Source organism: Sparus aurata, chromosome 15, assembly GCF_900880675.1.
Source record: "Sparus aurata chromosome 15, fSpaAur1.1, whole genome shotgun sequence".
NCBI classification, from domain to species: Eukaryota; Metazoa; Chordata; class Actinopteri; order Spariformes; family Sparidae; genus Sparus; species Sparus aurata.
In genome coordinates this window covers 8,717,515-8,744,455 of record NC_044201.1, presented here as the reverse complement: position 1 = coordinate 8,744,455, position 26,941 = coordinate 8,717,515, and the positions used below count along the sequence as shown (strand labels likewise).

The 26,941-nt window shown below is 43.1% G+C and overlaps 3 protein-coding genes across 15 annotated transcripts in view; 2 read left to right on the top strand and 1 right to left on the bottom strand.

Annotated features, from left to right (window-relative positions):
• The window catches only part of arhgap22a (Rho GTPase activating protein 22a), a 17,389-nt gene extending 4,774 nt beyond the window's left edge, over positions 1-12,615 (top strand). For all 3 annotated transcript variants that reach the window (XM_030442772.1, XM_030442770.1, XM_030442771.1), the window contains 9 exons: positions 2,905-3,101; positions 3,916-4,003; positions 8,345-8,473; positions 8,566-8,776; positions 8,868-9,000; positions 9,084-9,157; positions 10,166-10,287; positions 10,379-11,393; positions 11,479-12,615. In XM_030442772.1, coding sequence (XP_030298632.1) covers positions 2,905-3,101; positions 3,916-4,003; positions 8,345-8,473; positions 8,566-8,776; positions 8,868-9,000; positions 9,084-9,157; positions 10,166-10,287; positions 10,379-11,393; positions 11,479-11,698 — 2,189 coding nt within the window. In that variant the 3' untranslated portion in view covers positions 11,699-12,615. The remainder of the gene's footprint in view (positions 1-2,904; positions 3,102-3,915; positions 4,004-8,344; positions 8,474-8,565; positions 8,777-8,867; positions 9,001-9,083; positions 9,158-10,165; positions 10,288-10,378; positions 11,394-11,478) is intronic.
• mapk8a (mitogen-activated protein kinase 8a) lies at positions 12,093-26,923 on the bottom strand. 6 transcript variants are annotated; one of them, XM_030442778.1, is made up of 12 exons: positions 26,811-26,923; positions 21,192-21,358; positions 20,835-20,964; positions 20,695-20,753; positions 20,463-20,601; positions 18,897-19,062; positions 18,601-18,672; positions 17,556-17,738; positions 17,319-17,443; positions 17,121-17,184; positions 15,088-15,165; positions 12,093-14,051 (listed from the first exon to the last, which is right to left on the bottom strand). In XM_030442778.1, the coding sequence occupies exons 2-12, from the start codon at positions 21,311-21,313 to the stop codon at positions 13,873-13,875; spliced, it is 1,317 nt and encodes a 438-aa protein (XP_030298638.1). In that variant the 5' UTR covers positions 21,314-21,358; positions 26,811-26,923; the 3' UTR covers positions 12,093-13,872. The 6 variants fall into 6 exon arrangements, with proteins under 6 accessions (XP_030298638.1, XP_030298639.1, XP_030298633.1 ...); XM_030442779.1 differs by lacking the exon at positions 26,811-26,923 and adding an exon at positions 26,411-26,562 and having other exon boundaries at positions 12,093-14,056; XM_030442773.1 differs by lacking the exon at positions 26,811-26,923 and adding an exon at positions 26,411-26,562.
• Positions 26,810-26,941, top strand: part of ptpn20 (protein tyrosine phosphatase non-receptor type 20) — a 28,257-nt gene continuing 28,125 nt past the window's right edge. For 4 of the 6 annotated variants that reach the window (XM_030442767.1, XM_030442761.1, XM_030442769.1 and 1 more), the window contains exon 1: positions 26,810-26,941. The gene's annotated coding sequence lies outside the window, so the exon portion shown is untranslated. The other 2 variants (XM_030442762.1, XM_030442765.1) reach the window with 1 other exon arrangement.

Here is a 26,941-nt window from a genome sequence, read left to right as displayed (position 1 = left end):
GAGTGAATCAATGTGTGTGTGTGTGTGTGTGTGTGTGTGTGTGTGTGTGTGTGTGTGTGTGTTCGTGTGTGTGTATCAATGGGTGAATGTGACAAGTGTTGTAAAGCGCTCTGTGCGGTCAGTAGACTGGAAAAGCACTATAGAAATGCAAGTCCATTTACCATTTATAGTTGTACGCCTCCTTTAACAATTTCACTCCAGAACTGATTTGCCTTCTGGCAGTTTGGCCATTCGCCAATTCATTTTACATTGGATGGCACGCATGGACGAGATGCAGTCGATGTGTGTGTGAGGCAATAAACAAGTACTCTACGTACTCTAACTTCTCTACGCACCTATGATATTTGTTTAATCTCAGGTTTCTCTGGCTTTTTTATTCTTTCATCTGTTTCCCTGCTAAAGCACACCTGAATCAGAAGATCAGCTCGTCACAGAGCTCTGCAGAAGCCTGATAACGACCCATTTGTTTGAATCGGGTGTGCTGGAGCAGTATATTAATACTACCTTCGATATCGTTGGCAACATATTGTGAAAGATTCCCACCCATAATGATAACTTCATGTCTATAATTTCCTCAAATGTTCATCAATGAGACCCAATCCAAGCTGAATAAGTTTTGCTACTGTACCATATCAATAATTAATGAAAATATTATTATGGGCTCATATATGTTTGAGTAAAAAGACCATTGAGATGTGTTCAAGACTGACATACGCTGAGGTCTAATATATTGGTTAAATAATTTAATCACTGGTATACAGGGAGTGGGAGGACTTGTATATAGCAGTTGCTAGTCATGAAATGTAACATATTCAAGTACTGTTCTCAGACACTTACTTAGATACTGAGGTACTGTAGTGGAGTATTACCAGCCTATGCTGCTTTTCTGTCACTAAATTTGACAGTAAAACAAAACTGTATATTTTACTCCATTTAATTTGACAGCTGCAGTAACTTTATAGATTAAGACTGTATATACAAGATTTATGAGATAAAATGTGACACACTGTAATCGATTTAACATCAGTAAATAGTTTAAATTCGTGCCACTGCAGCCAGACAAACACAACAAGCAAGCAAAACGCTCCTGTAATGCATCATTAATAATGAATGTGATTATGATATCATGACTGACCGGGGCCATTTCCAAACGTAATGAGTACTTTGACTTTTATTACTTCAGTGGTGGAATGTAATGTGAGTACATGTCTTCAGCTATTGCAGATAAGTACAGATCTGAGGTACTGTACTTGAACTTCACTTCAGCATGATTGAGTATGGTTTACTTCATACTTCTACAATTCAAAGGGACATGCTGTACTCTTAATTCGGCTACATGTATTCTACATCTATGGTTACAAGTTTCTTTACAGATTAAGATCATACGTTCAAAAAACATTTGCTCAGTTTTTTTTGTTTTTAAAAGTATGCACTGTAAAAGATGTACCATTTACTAAACGCTAAAAGCTAAAACAGTTCAAGTTAGCTCCGCCTCCACCAATTAGAACAGTAATATTCTGCTTAGACTTTAGTGCATATGTTATAATAAAATGTATAGTTTGACACTCACATGGGCGACTTGACCGCATTAGCACTAACAATTAATAACATAAAGGTACTTAAAGGTGCAATATGTGAGAATTGTACACCTGTCAAATTCATATTCAACAAACAGGGGGCAGCATATCACTAGAATAACCGCTAACTGCCTCTGTAGTAGCTGCTATTAGCTGATTAACTCAGTTAGTTCTCGCATGCTAGCTTCCGTCGATATCTCTGCCACACAATGAACAGATGCCATAACGTCAGATTGTCATTCACCTTCTCTTGATCATTTTCATTTCTTAACATACTGCACTTTTAAGCGTGAGTGAATATGAGGCGATGCAGTCTGAGTAACACTATCTCTGGTGATTTGAATCGTGTACAGTAATACTGTAGCACTTTGCTGACAGTAGATGAAATGAAGCAGTTCCCCTCTGAAATTTCCTGACTCTTTTTTAGAAATGTACAAGACATAGCTGGGTCTGCCATATTTATAGATCCTGCTTCTGCTGTCAGCATACAGTTTTGTTAATGGCTGCTTCGCTTGGCCTCGTCTCTGGCCTCATCCCTTCCCAGCAATCATGACTCTGCAAATGAAGGACATCCAGAAAGGGGAGAAATAAAATGAGGAGTCCAGACAGGGAGCTGATAAGCAGGAGAGAGATTTCAGTCTAGGCCCTTGCAGATACCTTCCCTGCTGTCCTCAGCAGAAAGCAAGATGCAATTAACAGGGAAAAAAAGAACCATTGATTTCTCTCTCCTCTCTCTCTGCCTTCTGTTTATCTCCCTTCCTATTTCATTCTCCCCCTGGCTCCCCAGGGATCACTCTACTGTCCCTGTTTCTGCTCTATACCTTGTGAATACCTATGCTAATACATAATCCATTGCCTGTTGTCAGCCTATAGCAGTTAAAGCGCAACCTGATCCAAAGCAACACTCCTCTCCGTACAGCAGTGACATTCAAAATAATTATGCGCTCATTAATGCCTGAAACACATAATGAAATGGAATGGAATAGATGGATGGATTTCATCTTAAAGCAGGACGTCTTTCCTGCAAAATGGAGGCCGTGCCTCGGAAGATTGACTTAAGAGGAAATCTGGATGCACAGTCAAGCCTGCGGGTTTATCTACACCCAAGAGAGACTTCTGAGAATAATGATTCAGGATTGTCTCTGGGTGAATATATAGAATAAAAGCAAAACAACAAAGCAAGAAAAAAAACAAAATAACATGTATCCTCTGTCTTTAAGTAGCTCTGCATCTCTTGTTCTCTCTGCCTCCCTCTCATGCTGATACTGTTAATCCCGAAATCTCCCCCTTTATCTCTACGTGTGTGTGTGTTTGTGTGTCTATGCAGCGCGGTCCAAGAGCATGGTGCTCGGCGAGTTAACTCGGGTCTCCAGGCCCTGCTCTCCTCTGGATCAGGAGAAGGCTCTAAAGGCAGGCTGGCTGAAGAGACAGCGTAGCATCATGAAAAACTGGCAGCTGCGTTGGTTTGTGCTGAGGACCGAAGCTCTGTATTTCTACAAGGACCAGGATGAAACCAAGGCACAGGTGACGCCGGCACAAATACACACACAGTATGTGCTAAGATAGAACTTTATCGATTGCACACCAGAGGAATTCACTTGTTACAGCCGCTCAGGGGTCGCAAGCAGAGCGGAATATGAGATTAAGCCATGCAAGATAATAGATAAACAAAGTTTGCATGGCTGCCAGGAAATGTAGATACCAGTTAAATATGAAATTAGATAAAAACAAGTAACATATAGGGGGAAAGAAGTGACAGATCACGTACATAATATCCACCTGTCACATGTACATATATGATCCTGATGTGCACAGGGTGTGCAGTATGTATGCGTGGTGACTTCTGTCAAACTCTAGCCGGAGAAATTTTTCACACAAAAATCATTAAAACATTAAGACGGCCGCACACTCTCCATCGCAGCCTCAGCGTGTGTTGTTATTGCCCTGACACACACACCAATAATCTGGTTACTAGCTGCCCCCGCGCTCCTGCTGTAAGCACTTAGTAGGTGACCTTTGACCTTCTCTATGCTGGAAGGATCAAAAATGCGAGTACATCAGGAAGCGCCGGAGGGATAACTAGATGAAGAGATGTTTCCCTGAGTCATCCCTCCCTCCATCATCATTACCTCCCTCTGTTGGACGGCTGCCCGGAGACGAGTGTACTCCGAACTCTATAGTGTTTAACATGCGCTACGCGTCCATGTCCAGAACCACTAATGGATTTCTTGTTTGACGCTTGAGAACCGATGATACAGGTGTTTTCCTCACGCTTGTCTGTCTGTCAGCCTGTCTTTCCACCTGTCTGTCTCACACCTTCCTCCGCTTTCTCCGGCAGGGTTGTATTCCTCTTCAGGGCAGTCAGGTCAATGAGCTGCCCGCCAATCAAGACGAGCCTGGTCGCCACCCTTTTGAAATCGTTCCAGGTGAGTTGGCATGGCGACAGCGCTGATGTGAAAGGAAGTGAGTGAGCCCTGTGAAACTGCGATACCGATCCATCTGTTTAATGAGGAGTGACAGCAGGGAACTGATGGGCGGCTAACTTTTTATTCTTATTTTAAATCTCTTGTTTTTGCTAAAACCTCATGTATGATGAAGTTCAACTTCTAATATCATTTACAGAAATGCCAAAACTTAAAACATGTTTTCAAGAAAAGACATCAAGATCAAAGCTGGATTCAGGACAAGAGTATTACACTGAGTTATTGGCAGTGGTGGTCTGTAACTAAATACATTTACTCAAGTATTGCACTTATGTATACATTTTAGGTAATTGTACTTTAACTGAGTATTTCCATTTTTCTGCTACTTTGTACTTTCCCTCCACTACATTTTGGTGGCAAACATTGTACTTTTTACTCTACTAAATTTATTTGATAACTTTAGTCACTAGTTACTATGCAGATTACATGCCTTCTTGGAGTCAAAGAAGAGTACAGTTTACATCCATGTAAATATATGTATCATTGACTTTTACTTGTACTTTTGATGAGTAAGCGCATTTACTTCAGTTACTTTCAACGTCACCACATCTTGAGATATGTGGTTTTTACTGGGAAGGAAGTTGTTCGCCGTTTCCACTGATGGAATGCAACTGAGCACATTTACTCAAGGAAAGTTTTGAGGTAGTTTTACCCTCCATCTCCTTCTGCTTTTTACTCCGCTACAGTTATTTGATTACTTTAGTTACTTTGCAGATTACATGCTGCATCAGAGCCAAATATGTGTATTTACTTTTACTTTTGATACATACGTTTATTTAACATCAGATACTTTAAGACACTCTATTACTATGCATATTGGTGACTTTCACTTTTTCCAAAGTAATATTTTAACTTAATATATTCACTTTATTTCAAGTAGGATTTTTAAAGTAGGAGGGGATTAAAACCTCAAACTATGCAACATCAGTACATACACCACAATGACAAGGCCAGGTTTGATCTGTTTGTGTTTACATACATTGTGATCATACTGTGCATTCAGCAGGTCAGGTCCTCTGTGTAAACCTCGTTGACCCAGAATCAAAGTAATGCATGGACACAAAAACAGACTTAACTCACAGCTCCATATGAGTCAGAGGCGGTAACACATGCGTGGAATATGCAGAGTGGCAGAAGAGATGTGAGTGTGTGTCTGAGGGTTAAACAAGGACTTTATTCATTTCTGCTGTTGACAGCGTGGGGCTGGCATGATTACGGTCAGAACAGTGGACAGTACTTACAGCACATACATCAGAGGGCCTGCTTGGAACTTAAACTTGGACAGACATCAAGTTGGAAGTTGGAAGATATGAGATAGTTTGCAATGTTACTGGCTGGCTCTTGTCGAATGGTATCACGGCTCGTATCATCATAGATTCACCTGCAAGAATTAGTTCTTCTTAAGGGCAGCCGCTGCTACTTCCTGCCGGCAGTACAGGTTCAACATGGGCCATTACTGCAGCAGGCTGGCAAACAGCCTCACGGTTTATCCCGAGGATGAGGTTTCTGTTAATGATGGTAGTAAGTACATTTTTCTCTGCTTTGACAATAGAAGAGGAGGATGTGTTGGATAAATACTGTAACTCTCCTGTATGTAAGTAATGTTGAACGCGGATTGAAGTATTGAAAAGCACTGTACATCTCCCTCCCTCTCTCCTCTCTCTCTCCTCTCTCCCTCTCTCTCTCTCTCTCTCCCTCTCTCCCTCTCTCTCTCTCTCTCTCCCTCTCTCTCTCCTCTCTCTCTCTCTCCCTCTCTCTCTCTCTCTAGCTTCAAAATCTTGGTGTGTAATTTAAATTTTGCAGAGGCGACCCCTAGAGAAACACGGTCCTGCATCAGAGTTTGCAAGGAAAAAAAGGCCTAAATCCGTGCAAAGAAACAACTGGGATAAAACACTGGCATGTCTCTGCTCTTTTGAACCGTTTCAGCTTCAGGTGATCTGTTGGACATCACAAACACGTGCAAAAGTACACAGATTTCTTTACATTACCCGCGTTTAGAATTACATGAATGTCAGCAGATTTCACAGCTACTGCAGGCCAGCACGGTGGTAAATGGAACACACTGCATCATTAGCAGGTGTGGTCGCATCCTACTGTGTTAGCCTCTTGCAGTTAGTGTTTTTAATTATGTATTTGGCCTTTCTATGTTTGTGCACTCCTCTTAAAGGACCACTCCAGCATGAATATGTCTTTTAACTCATTGACAATGGACAGACATCGACAGGAGGCTGTATGAGTCAATACTGTATTGATTCTTCAGGTAGCAAATTTGAATGTAATGCAACAGCGCAATATTGCATGGATCTACGGTTGTTGATTTAATACTGAGCTGCTCAGATTTGTTGGTTAACACATGCAATGATGTCCAATAACATCAATGTTTTCCTCAACCCAGCCTATGTCTTATTTTCCCATTCCCAATTGATTTCACAATGCCATGAACATTAATCAGAAAACAAGAAGCTCATTATGATAAATTACCTTCAGGATTTGGTTCTCTGCACGCCTTTATCCAGACAAATGAATGGAGACCAGTGGTTCCCTATAAGTTCAGACAAACACAATGAAAAAATCCAAGAAGGTGTCATTTACACTGGGGATGTTGGATACATGTCCCTACCACATTTTGATGATGTCACCGTCGCTTTTTAAAAGCATTATTTGTTAAAAAATGAAAATAGCTTGTACCACGAAATGTTAGCTAACAAACGGGAACACTCTACTCTCCATCAGCTGGCTGCTGCTGATTCTAATGTAAAATTAGGACCATGTTTTACACTACGGTATAAACCATTGGTCAGCGACACCCTACAACATGTGCAGCAAAACTGTTCATTAGATAGTAGATGTGATGAGCTCATACTGTAAAATCAGAATGTGATACATAAGATGGACTTGACTGGAATAGCATATGTAGTAAGAATAGCCATGATATTTGCAAAACATATTAAGATCATTGTTGATTTGCTGTATTTTACAATAGTGGGCCTGCAAAATAAATCTAGTGTCTTACAGCTGCATCCTAGAGTAATTTCTAATGTCTCCCCCCTTTTTCCTCTTTGGGTGGATGTAAATCAGTCTAGTGCACTTTGTTGAAATTGTGTAGCTAACTACTGTACTTTCTGCATAAACGATCCTGTGACAACCCTCAGTGCAGGGTTATCTGTGAATTAATCGTGCGGTGTCAAAAAGAATCCCTGCTCCAGTTTCGACATTTACACCTTAATCTCAGAATGAGTCATGACTGCTCGACTCTTGTGAACTGCGCTAAAGTATGCACCATTGTGACAAGGCAATTTATTGTAACATATAGTGGAGCAATGCAATTCCTTTTCAATTATCTACTCTTATCACCTCATTTGATGGTCCATCACATTGCCTAGCACAGCCACATATGTTGAAAACTGTTTGAACATTTTTTTTTTTCATAGCCCTTGTGTCCCCACCACTTTCAAAAACAAAAGTGACATTGTTGCTAAGATCCAGTACACTATACTGTGATTTGGATAATGGCTGTCAGTAATGCAAACTCTGTGCAATTTATAAGTAATGGAGTAAAACATCCAAATAAATCAGAGTGGTCTTATAGATGTTGTCCGGTGTCACTTTTTAAAGAAAGTTTTTTGGTATAGAGATGCAGAGGTAAAGGGTCCGGACAGTAAAGGACTGACTGAGAGGCATGGTGCAGTTGCTGGTGTCCCCAGGGAGCCCTACTCTTTCTGGGTCATTTCTCTCTCACACAACACACTATGCACCACAGTGCGGGACAAAGTAATGAATGCAGGTACTGATATATAGCCTACAGAGGAAGTCATAGGCAAACCCATACCAAATCCACTCACAAAACACTCTGTCTTCTGGATTGGTTTTAGAAGGTTTTCTTTTCATGAACAGCAGTTTTGATGCTTTTATCTCCATCTGTGACTAAGGAGTGCCTCCAACTCTTCCCAAGCGATTACAAAGTCATAAAGGGAGAGTATTTCACATCAAAGCTAAACGGAAATAAACTAAAATGTCAAAGTAAAATGTCAAAGTGTGGGGCATCCAGCTGCTTGCAGCCAGAGGAAGGATGGGCAGAGCTGCGTGGCTGTCTTTGTACTTCACAGGGGTGCCGGAGCTAATAAGGTTACTGAAAACACTGATATTTGTGGAGCCCACTCCTTTAAAGATGATAGTTTGTGTGATCAACAAAGTCACTTCAAAAGCTCTGTTCTGTTTTGTGCAATGTGTTAGTCATTTTGTCTTATTGATCCAGAAAGTAATGAAATGCGCTTGTGTTTTCAGGGGGGACGGGAGAAAAGGATCGAACAGGTATGAGTCACGAGTCATTCCTGTTGATGGCCAATTCTCAGAGTGACATGGAGGAATGGGTCAGAGCCATACGTAGAGTCATATGGGCTCCACTAGGAGGAGGTGATATGCTTAAGTACACAAATGTCTACATACGGTGCTGTTTACCGTGATGAGGTAGAATGAAATATTAAAGCTTTTCTGTGTGGCTGCAGGTGTCTTCGGGCAGCACCTAGAGGAGACGATGTTGTGCGAGGCCCAGTGTGGCCCTCAGCGACTGGTCCCCGTGCTGGTCGAACAGTGTGTGTGTTTCATACGCGAACACGGGCTGGGGGAGGAGGGCCTTTTCAGGGCCCCCGGACAGACCAATCATGTGCGAGAGCTGCAGGATGCGTTTGACCGCGGCGAGAAGCCAGTGTTCGACAGGTGACGTTCTGGGAGGGGGCATTTTGTCTACAGCAGCATGCAAAGCTATGATATATGCTGGACAGTATTCTTTATGTCCACTGTCTTACAGTACCACAGATGTCCACACAGTGGCATCGCTGCTAAAGCTGTACATACGGGAGCTGCCGGAGCCTATAATCCCATTCTCCAAATACACACAGTTTCTCTCTTGTGCTCAGCTTCTTACCAAGGATAAAGCAATGGTAATTACGTGTCTGCTTAAAATCTAAGTCTTACATTAACAGACTCTTGCCCTGGCAATAAACATGTCTCTTTTTCGCTCAAGGGTATCTTAGAGCTAGGCAAACAGGTGAAATCCCTTCCTCAGGTCAACTACAACCTCCTTAAATACATCTGCAAGTGAGTAAACACAACTTTTAATAGTTGTTAAAGGGACAGACCACTTCAAAATCAAAAACAGATTTATGTCCTCTTACCTCTAGAGCTGTTTATCCATCTAGATCATTTTGGTATGAGCTGCCAAGTTTTGGAGATAGATGGCCATAGAGAAGTCTGCCTTCTCTAGATTATAATGAAACTAGACGGCACTCAAGAGCTATGTCTCTTCCAGTAAACATGACCCAGTAACTCGAGATAATCTACAGACCTCGTTGTGAGCACTTTTCCACACCGACGAGAGGCTAGCTAACTCAGGTAACTAAACTGGTTAAGGTTAAAGCTCAGCCAAGGGGGTCACTACTAATCTTTACATCCTGTGCTATCGCAAGTAGATGCACGCTCCCTCTCGGCGACATGATGTGGTTAGTGGGTGTAGCTTGGGAGAGAGAAAATAGTTCCTACATGACACTGCGCACAACAAGGCCTGTGGTTTATTGTGAGTAATCTGGTCATGATTTCGGGAAAGAGAAATTGCTGTCAAGCCGCTTTTGGCACCACAAGCTAAGTACAATCTATTTCCATTATATTTGAGGCAAAGCAGACATCTTTCTGGGCAATATCGTGAAGGTGAACTGTCCCTTTAAGGTCATTGATGTGTCTCTGATGGACTTTGTTGTTACTGCTTTATCCCATTCACTGTGCGATGATTAAGGATTTGACACCCCGTCACACAAGAGAAATCGCATTCATTACACCCACGTCTTCGTCATCGGAGGAAGTGACATCACTTTGATTGACTCGGAGTGTGCATAATTGCACTTCCTCTCTGCTTTCTCCATCTATATAAAGGTTGTCAGCTGAGCCCACACGCCAGCCAGAATCATGACTCAGTCCTCCTTTTTTTTCTTTACTAGTCTGAATTTTACTGAATGAAAAAGAGCGAGGGGTTTGTCCCAGTTTGAAGCAAAGCTGTCATCAATGTTGATATTACATAATGTGGAAACGAGTTCTGTTTTTTGGTCTGCTCAGGTTTCTGGATGAGGTTCAGTCTCACTCCACTGAGAATAAGATGAGTGTCCAGAATCTGGCCACTGTGTTCGGACCCAATATCCTTCGGCCCAGAGTGGAGGACCCAGTCACCATGATGGAGGGTTGGTGATAATCCTCGTATTTCTTTCCATTCAATACGTACAATGTCATGAAGGGTTTGAATCAGGTGTTGCTTGTTATGTGTCTAAACAGGAAGTTCACAAGTGCAGCACCTGATGACTGTGCTGATCAGTGAACACGCCGGACTTTACCAACGGGAAGAGCCGGGAACTGAGACCAAGATCCCCCCGCAGCAACAACCGGTGAGTCCCATCAGTCGGAGCAAAGTCGAATGGATCTCACAAGACGAGACTGACGCCGCTCCCTCCTCGGGCACAGGCTCCAAAACCCCTAAAGAGAAACCCCAACCTTCCACCCCCTCCACTGGCAGTAAGCCGACTGCACCGAGCACCATTACAACGTCAGAGCCGGCTGAAGAGGGTCAGATTGAGAGCAAAATTAAGACGGAGGAGAAAGTGGACGGAAAAGCAGAGAGTAAAAGTGAGGGAAAAGGTGGGAGTGAAGTCGCTGTTAGCCCCAGTAAACAGTCCAAAGCCCTGCCCTCTTGGAGGAGCTCCTTCAAGGGCAGTGCAGCATCTGGGGGACCGAGGGGGAAAATTGGGGGGTCAGCAGGGGACGTGTCAGCAGCTGGGGGCAGCAACTGGCTGATGAATGGCCTGTCGTCCCTCCGAGCTCACAGGCGCACCACCTCTTCTGGTGAAAGACTTAAAGACTCGACTCTGTCTCTGAAGGACTCGACCCTCTCGCTTAAAGAGACCGCTCTCTCACTTAAGGACTCGCAGAGAGATTCGGATGAAGACTCCCCTCAAACGTCCTTGGCCCACAGAGCCCTCCACCAATCCCACAGACTGTCTGCCTATGATAATGTTGCCCCCTCCAGTCTAAGCCTGCCCGCCGACACAGCCTCCATCTGGACATCCTTTGAGATCTCGTTGACCGAGCCAGAGAGAAGCGACAAGGCCGCAAAATTAGGGCAGGGTCAAGAGAGACCCACGGAAAGGGGGGCAAGTCCAAATTCTCTCGATCACAGTGCAAGCGGCACTGAGGACGATCTGGCTGGAACGAACGAAGGCCTCTCCAACATGCTGACCGAGCTCAAGCAGGAGCTGAAGAAACAGAGAACGAGCTACGAGACCTGCATTCGCAAGTAAGAATGAGCCATTTCCTGTCAAATTACCAATTAAAATCAGCATGAGGTGTTACTAATAATTAATATTTTTCTTTTCTTTGAGGCTGGAAGAGTCCTGTTCTAAGTACCAGTCCCAGGTAAACCGCCTGGAGGAGGAGCTGGACCAGGAGAAGAAGAAGTTTAACATGCTAGAGATCCGACTCAGGAACTCGGAGCGGGCGCATCAAGACGCAGAAAACCGAAACATTCTCCTGCAACAAGAAATGGAGGAGTTCTTCAAAACCCTTGGGGATCTGACCACAGGGGCAACACGGACCAACTAGACCAAACCAACCTGCCTTCATCTGGTCCATCAGAGGACGAGGAGCTCGATTACTGGGAAGATCAGCCAGCCCCAAAGCTTTGAAGACCAAATACCTCTACTGCAGTACTACTTGCCATCGTGTCCTCTTTAGTACCGCCGTCTTGTGCCTACACTGACCAGTGCCGGTGCCAAACGAGAACTCCTCTGGACCAAGCAGCTCTGATTTAACCATTCCATAAAATCCCTTATTATGATGATACACCATAGGTCATGTAGCTGGTTATTTATTGACTAAATTCTTCTGCAGGAGAGCAAAAGAATTCTAATCTGTGAGGTTAAGTCTTTCCATAAACACCAGGTTCATTTATCGGAGGAACTCTTAAAGGAAGCAGTGAAAGAAACAACACAAGACATTAAAATTCAACTCTTTTATTTGCTGGAGTTGAAGGTAGACAGTTTCCAGTTTCTGATGTATATAATTAGTCTGTTAGTGAGGCAATTTCAGATCCAAAGGCTAAAATTCACGCGACTGGCCTTGCCCAAACACACCCACAGCTGGTTAACTTTTGCTGTCAGCGTCATCCCAGTAGTGCTGAATGGCTTTCCCTTCTTTCCTCTACAAGGTACCTGCACTAAAAACCAGAATTGCTCAGAGAAAACTCATGCGTAGTCTATTCTATCTTTTTTTATTTTTGGGAGGAGATGAAGAGGAAAACAACAGTCAGTTGAGATGTGGCCCACAAAGGGGTCAGGACATGCGTCACAATCCCCAAAGTGCATTCTGAGAGCTGATGCTAGGGGGTTACTGCCTGGAGTGCCCAACCATGAAAAGGGGCAAAGGGACAGGTTGGGAATTTGAGCCATCAATTACATCCAAAGGTTATCATGGCAGGTAGCAAATGTCTGTTTCCCGACTCTCAGAAAACAAACATACAGTAAAAATGTACAGATCAACCACTGACTATACTAATCTATGAATTATATTGCACAGAAAAAAACAAACAAAAAAGATGAAATGAAATGCATTTAAATAGAACTTCTGAATGAAATGTACATTACATACAATAGACGCCTCCTAGCTTGAAATAAATAAATAAATAAATAACACAAATACAGGAAAAAAAAAAAAAAAAACTGGATCTTTTCTTCACATTTCTTTCGAATGATGTGTGCTGTGATGTACATACTGTGTGTTTGAAGAGTGTGTGTGCATGTGTGTGAGGTAGAACTCAGAAAGACGCGCCGCAGGAGAAGAGGGGCGTCCGCCACGGAGAGGACTGAAAATCATTGAACCAAGTTAAGGGCACTTAAATTAAATATCTTAAACATCAGACAGCTGTGAGTAACGTCTGAAAGAACCTGCCAGAAGGGTAAAGTGACTCGTTTAGACTTAGTGCCACATTTCTGTTCTCTTACATTCACCCTGTTCTTCCTCATCCAACAGACCATCACCTACGAATTACATCTAAGTAAATAAACACATTAAAATACAGTCAGTTAACAGTATGCTATAGTAAAAAAGAGACTCAGCATCAGGGTTAGAGACCGCTTGACTGCTCGCCAAGATGCACACAATCAGAGGTGACGTCATACTAATCGTTAGGTTAACTTGGATAAAACCAACGGACGCTTTCTACAAGAAAGATGAGGAACAATATCAAAATTAAAGCATCCATTTGCAACTGGATCCGAGATGACGTGTGCTGTAGTCTACTGTTAAAGAGAGAAATTGGGTGTAGAGTCATTCAAATGTCCCAAAAAATAAATGCAATAAAATGCCAAATGAACGATTCAAAAATATACTCAAAACATGATATCGCGGCGCCGACAGCTCGGTGTTCCACCATTCGGCGACAGCTTAAAAAAAAAAAAACAGCAATGTGTAAAGTACACTCGAATCCCTCTCTTTCGTAACGCACATCACAGATTCACATCAAAACATACTCTTGATTCTTTGCAGCAAAAATACAGTAGTAATGATACAATTTCAAACCACAATCATTTACAGCAGTGTAGGGGAGGAAGGGGAAATAAAAACAAAACTGTACATTAAAAGCGCAGCTCTACAAACTAACATGAGAAGTTCCATTGGCCTAACCCCTCTCCCATCACACAACACTGATGGGGGAAAGGTTTTTTTTGTGTGTAAGTGTATGTGTGTGTCTGTGTGTGTATGTGTACTGCATGTGTGCGTTATCTGCAGCAGGCCAGTGCGCCCAGAGAGGCGTGGCTGTCCAAGCTGCTGTCAGTTTCAGAAGTCATGGTGGGGTCACTGCTCGGGTCAGTGGGCTCTGTGGACATGGACGAGACGTCGTTGGCTGAGGAGGAGGAGGAGGACGTGGGCTGAGGGGGGCTGTCGATCACTGCTGCACCTGTGCTGCGAAAAACACACGTCAACGAATAGGTTTCATCGAAATACACAGGATTACTGCTGTTACCAGTTCAGTCACAAACTCACATGTATACAGCGCCTGAGACTTTAGATTCCTAGAAAGCAATGATGTGGTCACTTGCAGTGTAAAATTAAATCTTAGTGTTTTATTTTGTGTAGTGTTACGATACAACAGGGCTTTTATTAAAGGAAAGATTTTATATTATGTTTATGAGAATAATGTTTAAGGATTTCCAGGGGAAGAACAAAATGTAATAATAATTTGAGACTAAAGGTGTCAAAATATTTAGACAAAAAAAATCTAATCAAAATTTAAATAAAAAGAAATAAAATCCTTGTGACCAGGATATTACATGTTAATACTAAAGCCAGATTAGATGTGCATCTTCTACTTTTCCTAGCAGTACATGTTAACTTTAGAATTATTATTTTTCCTTGCAAAAAACAGTCTGTTCTGTTTTTAATAACCAGCACACAGCTGCTGGTCTGCGACTGCAGGGTGAGTCACATCTCTGTCTCACTCCTTGCTTGGCTGCTTGAAATATTATCATGCAATTCTCAAATTATTACGACTTTATTTTTTAAATCTTATTAAGGAAATATAACAACTTATCCTGAAATTATGTCTTTTTTCTGGATAGATTCAGATTTTTTTTTGGGGGGGGGGGAATATGACATATGAATTCTTGAAACAATACGATGTAATCCTTGAAATATTATCACTTTATCCTGGAAATATGAACACAATAAATACCGGTATATAATACACTGCTGTACTTTACATAAAAATACTGAAATGCTGTTGGCTGAAATGGTTCTATGAAACCAAGAAGTATGAAAAAAAAACGTCTCAACACAATTCATCCTAGATTTAACATACATGTCCAGGGTAAACCTGTAAATCATCAAAATGAATTCTAACTGGATTGTGTGTTTATATATTTAGCATTCAGTGAACTTCATGACGAGAACACATCATTTCCACCTCATCTCCCAAAGTTATAATGATTACTCACCTAAAGGAGGGGGCTGTCCTCTTATCACTCCATTTTTTTTCCACTCCTCCCATTCACTCACTTCCTTATAAATAAGCCCTGCAAGTGAAAGAACAGGAGAAACTCAACAGGAGCGTGCATGTTGTGCAGTGTGTGATATACTTGTTCTTTACAGTCAGAGTGTAGTGCATACTGCACAGTCCAGATGGCATCATGTTTCTAAATTAGACGGGCTGTGCTGGTGTGACCCTCCTAAAAAAAATGAGTGAGGGGTCATTATCACCTGGCAGGGGGTCAGGATGAGCTCATCCTGCTGCTAGACTGAAAGTGATATTTACTCACAATCTCAAGCCCTCCCGTGCTCCACAGAATCAGGTTCCCCACAGTGGAAAACACTAACTGGGAGGCTTTACAGGGGATTTTCAAGTCACGTAATGCGCGCTCTGGCAGCTACAGTGGAGATACAGACCTCCTTGGGAAACAATGTGTGTGACTGCTTGTCTACACATTCACTGGCTGTCCCGCCGGATTTCTTTACACATGGTTTATTTCTGGGATTTCCATGGAGAGAAAGAAATCATGTCACCACTGATGAACTAATCATAGGTCTGACCAGCGGACCATTTCTATAATGTAAATACGTCTCATTTGCACAAAATTGGATGTATTAACTGTAGCAGATGGCTTTAATAGTGCCTTGCTGTATTTTAATATAATAATTAGATTTTCTATAGCACAGCTGGTTTGTTAGTCAACTTAAAACCAAAATTCATCTGACTTATTATATATCGACTTACTACATGTCTTCTGAATCTGTAACTCGCAGATTCTTAGTGTCTAGCAGAGGTAAAACAATGCTCTTCTCTAACTAAATTTTTTAAAGTAAATTTCAATGGATAACTTCACTAATTTTACACATTCAAGTGTGTTTACAGGTCTTGAGGAGTACTACTGCATATGTGGAAAAGGTAGTATAAAGCCTTTTGTGTCTCCAGAGGAAGCTGCCTATAATCTGATAATAGTGTGGCTTCTCAGTGGCTAAATTGCATTGTGGGTAATGTAGCCACCAGGTTTTTGGTTTAAAAACCAATAATCCAAATTGATGCAACAGAACCAGAGATATCACCTTTTTTATTCCACGCTTTCGTCATCCTTCAAATCTCGTGGCCACACTACCCACAATGCAATTTAGACACTGAGAGGCAATTTGTCAGATTACATGAGACTTCCAATGGAACAATATAGTACAACATTTTAACATTTATTAGCTCAACTGGATATTTCTTACCAATATCTGAAACGTTACTTTACCCTGTTGAAACTCTCATTTTCCATATCTATCAGGGCTGGGCGGCACAATAATACTGAAATATATTTTACCCTATATAGCAATGTGTATATCTCAATATTTTGAGATATGTATCATCATTAAGCACTCCATTAATAATAGGATTGGGCCACACCATCAAATATCATGATATCTTTTGACCAAATAATGGAATGACTGCAAGTATTTTTGAAGAATAATGATCAGTAATATGAATCTGATGACCGAGTGGGAGGCATCAGAACATGCAGAACAGTCGGTTAAATTTAGAAAATGACATCTCTTTACAGGAACGCTGTGTTCATAACCAGGAAAAGACCAGAACACACTTATCACAATACAACAACATCCAAAATCTTAGACGATACGTAGTCTCATACCACAGTAACATATAATATCCATATACTGCCCAGCCCAAATATCTGTAATTACATTCTGACTTCATTCAAACTACTAATGCCATCCATTTGCATTGCAGATAAACAATTCAGTTGCAAATATCCTCAATATGAAATTGTAATTACAACTAGTCAAAATGACATGGTTAATTTCTGTAATCTAAATTCCAGATAAGCAGACTTCGCTAATAAATCAATTAATCACTATAAGGAAATCCAGCCGAGCACTGCGGTTGATTCCTGTGCTGCATTAGGGGCCAGAGGGTTTATAACACACTGAAACCCACAGTCAAGAGTGAAGTGTTGAGTGCAGTGTAATGCTATCTAACCTTTCCACTCCTCCACGGTATGCTCCCTCTCATCCAGCTGTTTCTCGAGGATCTTAGGAGGGGGCTGAGAAAGAGAAAATGGCTTAAACGGCACATCGGCGCAACGAGAGCGAAGCCAACTTTCCACTTCGAGCGATGTAATTAAAATCTCATGTGACCCATTTAAGGATCATGCGGTCCGAGCGGCGATCCACTTACCGCTTCCACTTCGGCCGGGTCGTACCACACATTAATGTAGGGGTGCTGCAGGGCCTCGTCTACGGAGATGCGCTTGGAGGCATCGATCACGAGCATCTTGGATAAGAGATCTCTGGCTTGGCTTGCTGAGGGGGGGGGAAACGACAGACGGATAAGATACAGATAAGTCTGTCTGCAAATGTGATTGAATTAAACACTTCTTTATGATTTATGGACACAAAAAAAAAAACACACTACCTTTCAGTTTGTTGTGGTCAGAGTCAGCAGGGAAGAGCACGTCTGGGAAGAGTTTCTCAAAGCTGTATCCGGCGTAGCGTGGCCTGTTTTCTACGTACGTCCTCACTGACTGGTTCAGCTTCATGAGGAAGTCCTGAGATGGAGTGCCTAGCTGCTCGATCACCTTGTTCCACTGGTCGATGTCTGAAGGTGTGATTGTTAAGGGAACAGGCCACAAACACACATTCTTCACTCTCTCACGCACACTGTAACACACCGTAAGGGCATCATGACATTTACCTTTCCTTGAGGTGCACACACCAACAGCTCTATTTACGCAGTCTACACACACACACATCTACATCACATGATCTGAAATGATGCAGCCACTCTCAGCAGCTACTGCCCCTTAAAATCTGAGCTTTCACAATAGGTGGTTGCAGCAGAGTAATGATGGAGGCAGTGTGTGCCAGGTGGGAAAGTTGACAATGGATAGCAGAGTGACGGGGGGGGGGGGGACACTCCTCGGGATGGTGTTGGACCTCTTCACACAGAATGAAGTGATGACACAGTGAACAATCAATGACGGGGGAAGGATACGATCAGTGCCGGGGAACAACACACTTCCCCTGATCATCTCGGCCACTATGCAGCCCACTGACCACACATCCACTGCAGGTGGAGGTTTGGATGACGGGGGAGGTGGACATGCAAACGAAACGGTGGAAGAACAAATAGAACAAAAAATGAGAAGGATGCAAATAGAATGACAGAGGCGTGGTGATGAGCGGAAATGAAAATGGAGAACGTGCAGCGTCAGCCGGATATAAGAGAAAAGAGCGAAGCGGTTGAAGTGAAAATTGACATGTGGGCGAAAATTTACAGCCCGTAGCTGCCAGAAAGCTTCAGATAGGACACTGCCCCGAGGCCGGGCACATTATGATGCACTCGCGTCGGAAATCGACCGGGGAATATCCGACAGACTTGCACAGCACGAAGCACAAACACTTTACAAAGACTGTTAATATTCAGAATGCGAAGAAGCATTAATAAGACCCAAGGATACAGTCCCTGCCCGGGAAGAGGATTTTATGGCGCACCATTTCCGCCAGTATGCAGCCCACAGACCATATGTCCACTAGTGTAGTGGAGCATGGTAAACAAAAGCCAATAAGAAGTGAGAGGAATGCATAACAACAGGTTAGTTACAAGCAGGACGCTGTTTAGTGAGCAGTTCCTTACATCAAATCTCCATTACGTACAGAAGCACCATGCAAGTCACAAATATGTTTTATGCATCGAAAAATCATCAAGGGTTTAATACTGCAGACTGACGGATACGCTAGATGGATTATCACTAACCATTGGCTTGGTAGCCCATGCCCAGGATAACCTCTGGCGCTCTGTAGTAGCGTGTAACAACATACGGGGTCATCAGCAGGCCCGTGGCAGCCGTCCGAGCCAAGCCGAAGTCCAAAATCTTCAGCGTGCAGTCTGACTTGACGACTATGTTGCTGGGCTTGAGGTCCTACAGAGGAGCAAACACGGCAAAATGGAACTTTTTAATTGCTTTGTCAATTGACTGCTAATGTGCTGATGTCTTCTTTAGCGATTTAATGATCAAGTGTGTCATGAGGAAACACCTTCCGCCATCATTTTGAGATAAATGGACGCCGACATCACAACATCTCGACCGGTCCTGTTGTTACGACGAGTGTTATTCAGGGCTTTTTGTCTGTGTTTTGTGATCACGGTGTCGTCTTGATGCGTCATGTCTCAAACCCAGCTGACAGGCTGCAGCTTTCTTCTGCCTCCCGCTGCAGCTGTTTTCTGAAGACAACTTTCGTCTGCGTCGTGTTTTCTCTGCAGTGCAAATTGCTTACTGAGACGTTGTGCTTGTTAGTAGCAAATGCGTTTTTTTAAGTTCGCAGTTTCAAGATGAATCAAACAGTGGGATTCTACAACACTGATTTTGTTTTGTATCGAGATTGGTTGCTTCTTAATTCCAACTAGAAAATATGTATTATTGGAGATGGAACATTTCTTTACTGATTTAACATTGTCATAGTTGTATTTGTTGTGTAAAGAAGCCAAAATGGCCTTAGGCGCATGTGGTTTTTATAATCATGAGATCACAAGTTAATTATTTCGTTGTCTCAAGGTCATGTTTCATTATCACGAGAAAATGACTTCATAGGATTCATAAGAGCCGTGTCATAAGCACACTGCTCTGTGGGGCGGCTGTTAGATTTTCAAAGCAAACCATATGAACTTTTTATGAGCTTGTGCCACTTGTTGTTGGAGTGTTTTCCCTATTGATCTCATGTGAGGGTTCTATCTTGATTTACAAGACAACAGAGCTCGTTTTCTCGAGATAATGACGTGGGGGAAAAAAAAGGCATTAAAAAAAACAAACCATGCGAGCACGGCTGTTCTCGGCTTTCTTTGGCGGTGAGACGCACACCGGACCGCCTGTTTCTGATGCTGATGTGGTTCCCTCTTTGTGCGAGTCTTCCTTTTCATCATGAGGCGCAGCTGCACATTACTATGCATGAATACATTCTGCGGATGCGTATTATTGATCCACACGGGGAAAGTTGTACATTCACCTGCTCCACTCGATATGCAGGTCAGAAGTCCGTATCAGACGAAGCAGCTGGAAACCCAGTGTTTTGTTCAAGGATATTTTATTAAGAATTCTTGCTTTTGCCATCAGAGAACTGCACAAATGGAGGTATTTGTTATTAACAGAAATCCTAAATTGAATTTTTGTTACTCTACGAAAGGACTATATTCATCATCTCCCAGTGCACCGTCTGACCGCTTGCCCTTACACTTCAGTGTCAAGTGTCACAGCAGGTTTAACTGTTCCTCCTCGGGACACTGGCCTGGCATCAGTCTGTGTGGTGGCGGCCAGCTGATGCTTACCCTGTGAATGATGCCAGCGGCATGGAGGTGTTTGATACCGCACAGCATCTGATAGAGCAGATAGGACAGCCTCTCGTGGTCCAGCTCCATCTGAATGACCTGGCACAGGTTGGCATCCATCAGCTCCATCACCAGGTATCTGACGGAGCAGAACAAACGGTTTTCATGAACGGCGCGTACAGTGCCGTGTGCTCAAAGAACGAACGGAAACGCTGCACATCTAGGTACTTACACATCCTGGAATTCTTCTAATGATTTTTGTGGCGTAAATACATTTAATAGGCCGATGATCTGTGGGTATAAAGGGACACGTTGAGGAACACAGACGACTGAATAACCTCGGCCGTTAGCGGCATATGTTTGCGTACTTACATTTTTGTGATTGACACATTTCATTAGCACTAGCTCTCTGAACGCCCTCTTGGCATGGGTTTGATTTTGGAACGGCCGACTCAGCTTCTTGATGGCGACATTTCGTTCAAGGATTTGGTCATAAGCAGAGCTGCGGAGCAAAGTCGTTTCAAAATAAGGTCACAAAGGCTGCACAATAGACATTAAACGCCACAGGATATGGGTGTGTCGCTAAAGTAAAAATTGCATTAAAAAAATGCTACATAAATTTACAGTTTATATGCATTTAAATTTTAAAGATCTCATGAATGTCCTGGTGGAAACAGTGACCCATATTTCACCAGATTGCTCTTGACTGAATATGGACACAACACTCACCAGACGATCCCCTGTGCTCCCGAGCCGATGGGTCTGAGATTCTGGTATCGCTTGAGCACTGTGAACGTTGAATCCCCAACATCTAGGCTGTAGAACTCTCTTTCTCTCTTGTTTTTGTTCATGGTGAAATCCTCGATCACTGTTCTCTGTGCATCCAAAAATGTCCTCTGCACACACACACACACAGAGACATGCGTTTAAGTATTTTCTGGTGCCAGGAAGACACCACAATAGCTGCTGAGCAGAAAAGCCAAAAAAAAATAGAAAGTCACATGCAAAAGAAAAATTCCCTGCTCAGGAGAGGAAAGACGAGGAGGTTAGGAGGAAAGACACTGCTGAATTTCACACTTGAGGCGAGCGCTGTGGTTCCTTATCTCTGCGACTCAGCAAACGCACCAGGATGGAAGATTTGATATCATCAGCAGTGGTGGTAGAACAGCAGGCCACAGGGAGGTCTACTCCATCATACGAAACACGACTCTCTGAGTGACTCTGTCACACTGGAAAACCAAGCCTGGTGATAATTCCTGCGAGTTTGGAGCGCAGCCCAGGACTCCAGCCCAGTTCTACAAGCAGGTCTTCCACAGGCACATGTTAACTGGGTCAAATTGCACCGAGAGGGCTCTGAGCCCGGATAACACGCAGCGCAGAGATGCCAATTTTCACAAGACAGTCCCGGGCATGCTTCGTTTTGCATTTAAAACCTAAAAGACGGAGACACTGACTTCCTCTCGCGCTTCTTCAGTTCTTATATAAGCGACGTAATCGCCCTCCCCGCTCCTCCACTCTCCCCGACACACAGTCCATATGAGGGATGTAATTGCCAGAATAAAATGAGTCAGCTCTCCTTCTGTTGCTCCAACGTCACAAAGACGCACATCACATCCACCTCCCTCACAACATGAAAATAGACATGCCGCCTCTTTCTAGATTTCAGACAGGAAGACACTTACGCTTGAATGGGTTATGAGGGCTTGAACGACTGTCGCTGGTACGTACAGTTAAATTTTATTTCGTAAGAATGGCTCCCCATTAAGTAAATTAAGGTCAGGTCAGTGGGGGGGGATCTGGATGTTAATGCTGCTGTTCCTGCTGTGAAATAAATCGTATCGACGCTCACAACCGCACGCTGCAACGACACATTCCCCTGAAATCACTTACAAACTGTTAAGATTGCAGTTGCAGCGCGTACAAGGGATGCAGCGGGCACATCAGTAGTCTGCAGGTCTGCACCTCATGGATGGATGCATTTGGAGGCAGGGACGGCTGTTGTACATCTAGATAACACAGCAGGGTGATTCCTGGAGTGCACTGCCTTCTAATGACTCTGTTTCCTCCAAACAAGCTGCTGCAGCCTAATGGTTTAATGAATGGCTTCCAGAGCACACACTTGGAGGACAATTAAGACTCTGGCGAAGGCGGTTGGAGAAGTGTGCGACTGTCTGACCACATATTAAGATAATATGACGTGATGGTGCAGCTTTGCTATCTAGTACACACACACACACACACACACACACATTAACAGCCTGAACATCTCATGCTCTCCCAATTTACAAACAAATCTCGGCCTTACACATTTGTATCATAATCTAAACTACCTTCTGTCACTCATAATCCTTACATCTGCCCAATCCTAAAAGATAAAACGGGCTTTTTTTTCCCTCCAATGCGCACATGCAAAGTGTGAGCAGGGCGGAGAAAAAAGACACAGAAAACAGAGGACCTTGCTCCAGATTACAGCAGAGTCCTGAGTGGAGGTCCACCATCGACCCGTTTATTCATTCCTCCCCGCTGTCAGCGTGTTAACCTTGGCCACTCGACCCCTTGTCTTGTCTTGTAGGCGCTCAGTAAATGACCGCAGCTGCACCAGAAAGGAAGCCGTGCATGCTTAAAAACACCGGCCGAGGCATGAACGCAGTGATAATAATGCCACCCGTACCGAGGGGATATGACGGGGCCTGCATGTGAACACGGTGCGCAGTCGGCGGCGGAACCGGCCCTGCGTGTGCGAAACGCCTCGCACGGACGAGAAACGAGTGTTTCTGGTCGGGGGGGTTTTGAGTCAGTGGAGCTACGGCGCGACAGAAAAACAACAACGGGCACCTCGGTTAAAGCGAAGCAAGCGTGCACATACAGCGACACACGACCCTCCCCCCACGGCCAAACAATAAGCACGTCTGAGGAGCGAGAGGTGCGAATCCCTCATCTTACCTCTGTCGTTGAATCGCAACTGCCGATCCCCCCCGTGCGGTCCGATCGCCGGTGAAATGCTCCGGTGCAGCCCGACGATGTGTTTGTGCCGCCGGCGAAGGATGATTTATTCCGTTGTGCGGCTTAAAAATACATGACCTCACCAAATTCACTTGCCTACGTTTCCATCTGGCTGCTACTGACAGGCCGGGACGCGCAGTGCGCACGGGGCATGCGTCCCGGCAGCACGTCACTCATCCACAGGGACACACCCACCGCCTCCTCCATCCATCCTGCCTTCCTTCCGCCTGATCTATCTATCTATCTATCTATCTATCTTGAATAATTAGAATCACAAACGTGTGGCCCACTTCCGTTTAAAACATACTAAATGCCATATTATGTAAAATGTGGTAAGTGTATTATACAGGGCTGACATGCACCCCACATATTATAGATATAACTGGCCCTTTCTCTTCATTGGTATTTTCCAGTAATGATGAGTGAAATAGGAGGCTGCATATTGACCAGCTGCTTTATGTTTCTTAAAAATGTATTTTTTCCTCTTGAGTGCAGCGCCAAGGCTGCATACTTTACGGATCATTAGCCTTCAGAGCATTTTTTTCTTTTTTTCCCCCTGTAACTAAAACAAAATGGATTGGAAGCTGATGCCCATGTTTCACCCCGCAAAGTGTCCCTGCTGCAAAATCCTTCACAGAGGTAAATGGAAGGACAGAAAGGGCATTTAGTGGAGCACAGGCACACGGATACAAGCCAAACAGCAGAGCAGTTGTGGACACATTGGACATTCATGATATAGCCAATATAGAATTATAATTGATTAATTATGTCTTTCTTCGTCAGGTCTGTCTGATTTAAAGTAGGCTGCTTAGTTAGTTTGAATAAGTATTCTGATGCATTTTACATTTCTTTTAATGTAAACAAAAAGTAGTCTTAGAATTGCAACCTATATGAAGACAGCAGAGAGCTAGATGAATGTTTTCTGAAGAGCTTGCTGACATCACCTTCTTTCATAAGTGATACTGGTGAACACAGGAGTTAAAACAGGCCTATGATCATTGAGTAAACATGTTTCATCTGAGTTGTAGGTCAGCCGTGGTGGGAAGTTACACACTTCATTTACTCAAATACTATACTAAAGTATTTCCATTTTTGTCGCTTAATATATCTTCTCCGCTACAATTCAGAGGCAACTGATTTTCTTTTTTCAGCACTACTTATCTAATAACTTGAGTTAGTTTGCAGATTCACATTCATGGTATAAAATATGATTACATTATCTATTACACTGTAGTAGATAATTTAATTACTTAACCTGTAATTATTACAAGATAAGGTAAGGTACAATTTTATTGATCTATGGGGGAATATCATCATGCTACCCAGTAGTATATACACAGCAGTGACTACAATTTCCTTTTACTAGCCAACATTGAAGTCATGTACATATAAATCTATCAATATTTATGATTAAATGAAATAATGTTTGTTGCAGTCTGAAATAGGCCATTCCACATTATCAGTAGTTATTAAGTAGGCCTACATTTGAAAGCTAATAGAGAGATTTTGGACTATGGCGAAACCACCACTAAGAGTTTTACTACACAATTACTATACATGTTTTCTGTAAATTGGAAAATCTCCAAGTTGTAAAGTTAGAGTTAGAATAGTTTGTGACTGAAGTCAGCCTGTAAAGACGGACTGGTGAGTACATGAGTCTCTGTGTTCAGTGTGATGACGTGTGACAACTTCTCATGTGACGTTAGCCAACTGTTAGCAACCGCCATTTTTAAGACACATAGGTGCATCATAAATCAATTGTGGGACATTAAATTATGTATTTTTATGTCGTCGAACAGAACGTGTAAATATCTTACAGTATTTTTAGGAATTTAACGGAAAAAAACATTGTATTTAACGTTATTTAACGTTACTCATTGACTTTAAGACGAGAGAACCGGAGGAACATAAATGCTAACCTATGTCTGTGTTTCTGGAGTTGCTGTCTTCAGCAACCGCCTTTGGCAGATGAAAATCTATCCTAACGTAACTCTCAGGCAGAAATGTTCACATAAATACAAGGTAATGTTTGGAAGTTTAATTCCATATGTATAGTCTTGTCTAAGTTACTGGCTAGCTTCTCTGAAACGCACAGTTAGCTTCAGTTAAGTTATCCCTCTTGAGTTAGCTTGAAATACTCGTTCTACTACAAAAATTTAGTTGTTTTCAAACCTTTTAATGTGGAAATATTAAAGCATTAAGCATTTATTATTTAAGTTTTAATGCATGACTTTCAATTTCACTTGTATTTCTGTTATATTAATACTTACAAGGACATGAGTACGTCTTCCATATGGTTTACAGTAGATATAGCAGATAAATATGAAAAATATTGACTGGATATTTGGTTTAATTTCAGCTACACAGTCTGTTTATTAGTCATTTATGTAGGTTATCAGTGTACATTCCGGGTCGAGTGTATTACTGTCTATACATTTGAGGGTAAACAGTAATGCTGCAGTGGTCACATACACAGTATAATTAAACTGTGGGCTATTATTTGCATGATCAGTGTTCTCCGGGGCTGTATCCGACATCCTCTGTAAGCCTTCAGATCGGATCTCCTGTCCACATTAAACCGTGCTATCATGTGTGGACTACGGCGTGCACGGGGCTCTGCAGAAACCCACAGCATAGTAGTGAGGGGACCATCTAGAGTTCACCCAGCAGCCCTCACACGCTACAACGGCGGAGGCGCAGCCATGCCCTGGACCGAAGGCATGTGACTGAATAAGGACATTAGGTAAAATCACGTTAAGTTAGCGCTGAGTAGTTCGGATTCTCCCTGCACCCACCTGACAGCCCTGGCTGCTTGTTATTTATCCTTGTCTCTGCGCAGATAGCCCGCGGCCTGCAGAGGCAAGCTGCGCGCACTACACCGGCATGGATACACGTCCCAGCACCGACTCCCGCAGCAAGCACACAAGGCTACTACGGTTTCTTACCCCTTGCTCGAAGAGAGCCCGCAGTGTTATGATCATCGTTGGGGAGCAGCCCGACAGCAGCAGCAGCAGCAGGCTACAGTCCGCTCGTTTGGCCGAGGTCGTTCGTCCTTCCTAGGCTTCTCTGTAGCGCACCTACCGCCCGGGGATCCACCGCACCTTTGGGCGTCAGACGGATTAGGTAAATCGGTGTAACTTAGCTGATCTCACGCCAACCGCTATTGGTGGCTCTGACTTGTCGCTGTCAAACCGCGGGGCTAATCCAATTATGTGTTTAAAGGCGAGCAGCTAAGAATAGCGCCAATTACAGTCAAAAGTTTCACATCTACAGCGTGGTGCCGGCGGCGACACAGCAAATGAATGGGGCACCATGCATGTATAGTTAATGTCATTGATGAATTACCTGCCGGAGCGGAGCAGCCTTCACCCAGAGGACGTCAAAGCAGCAGTGCGATGATCACAAGGATTATTTTGGATCCGTGGTGGGAGCAGTGAAGATAAGACACAGGATCAGACCGTTACATATGGTACCAG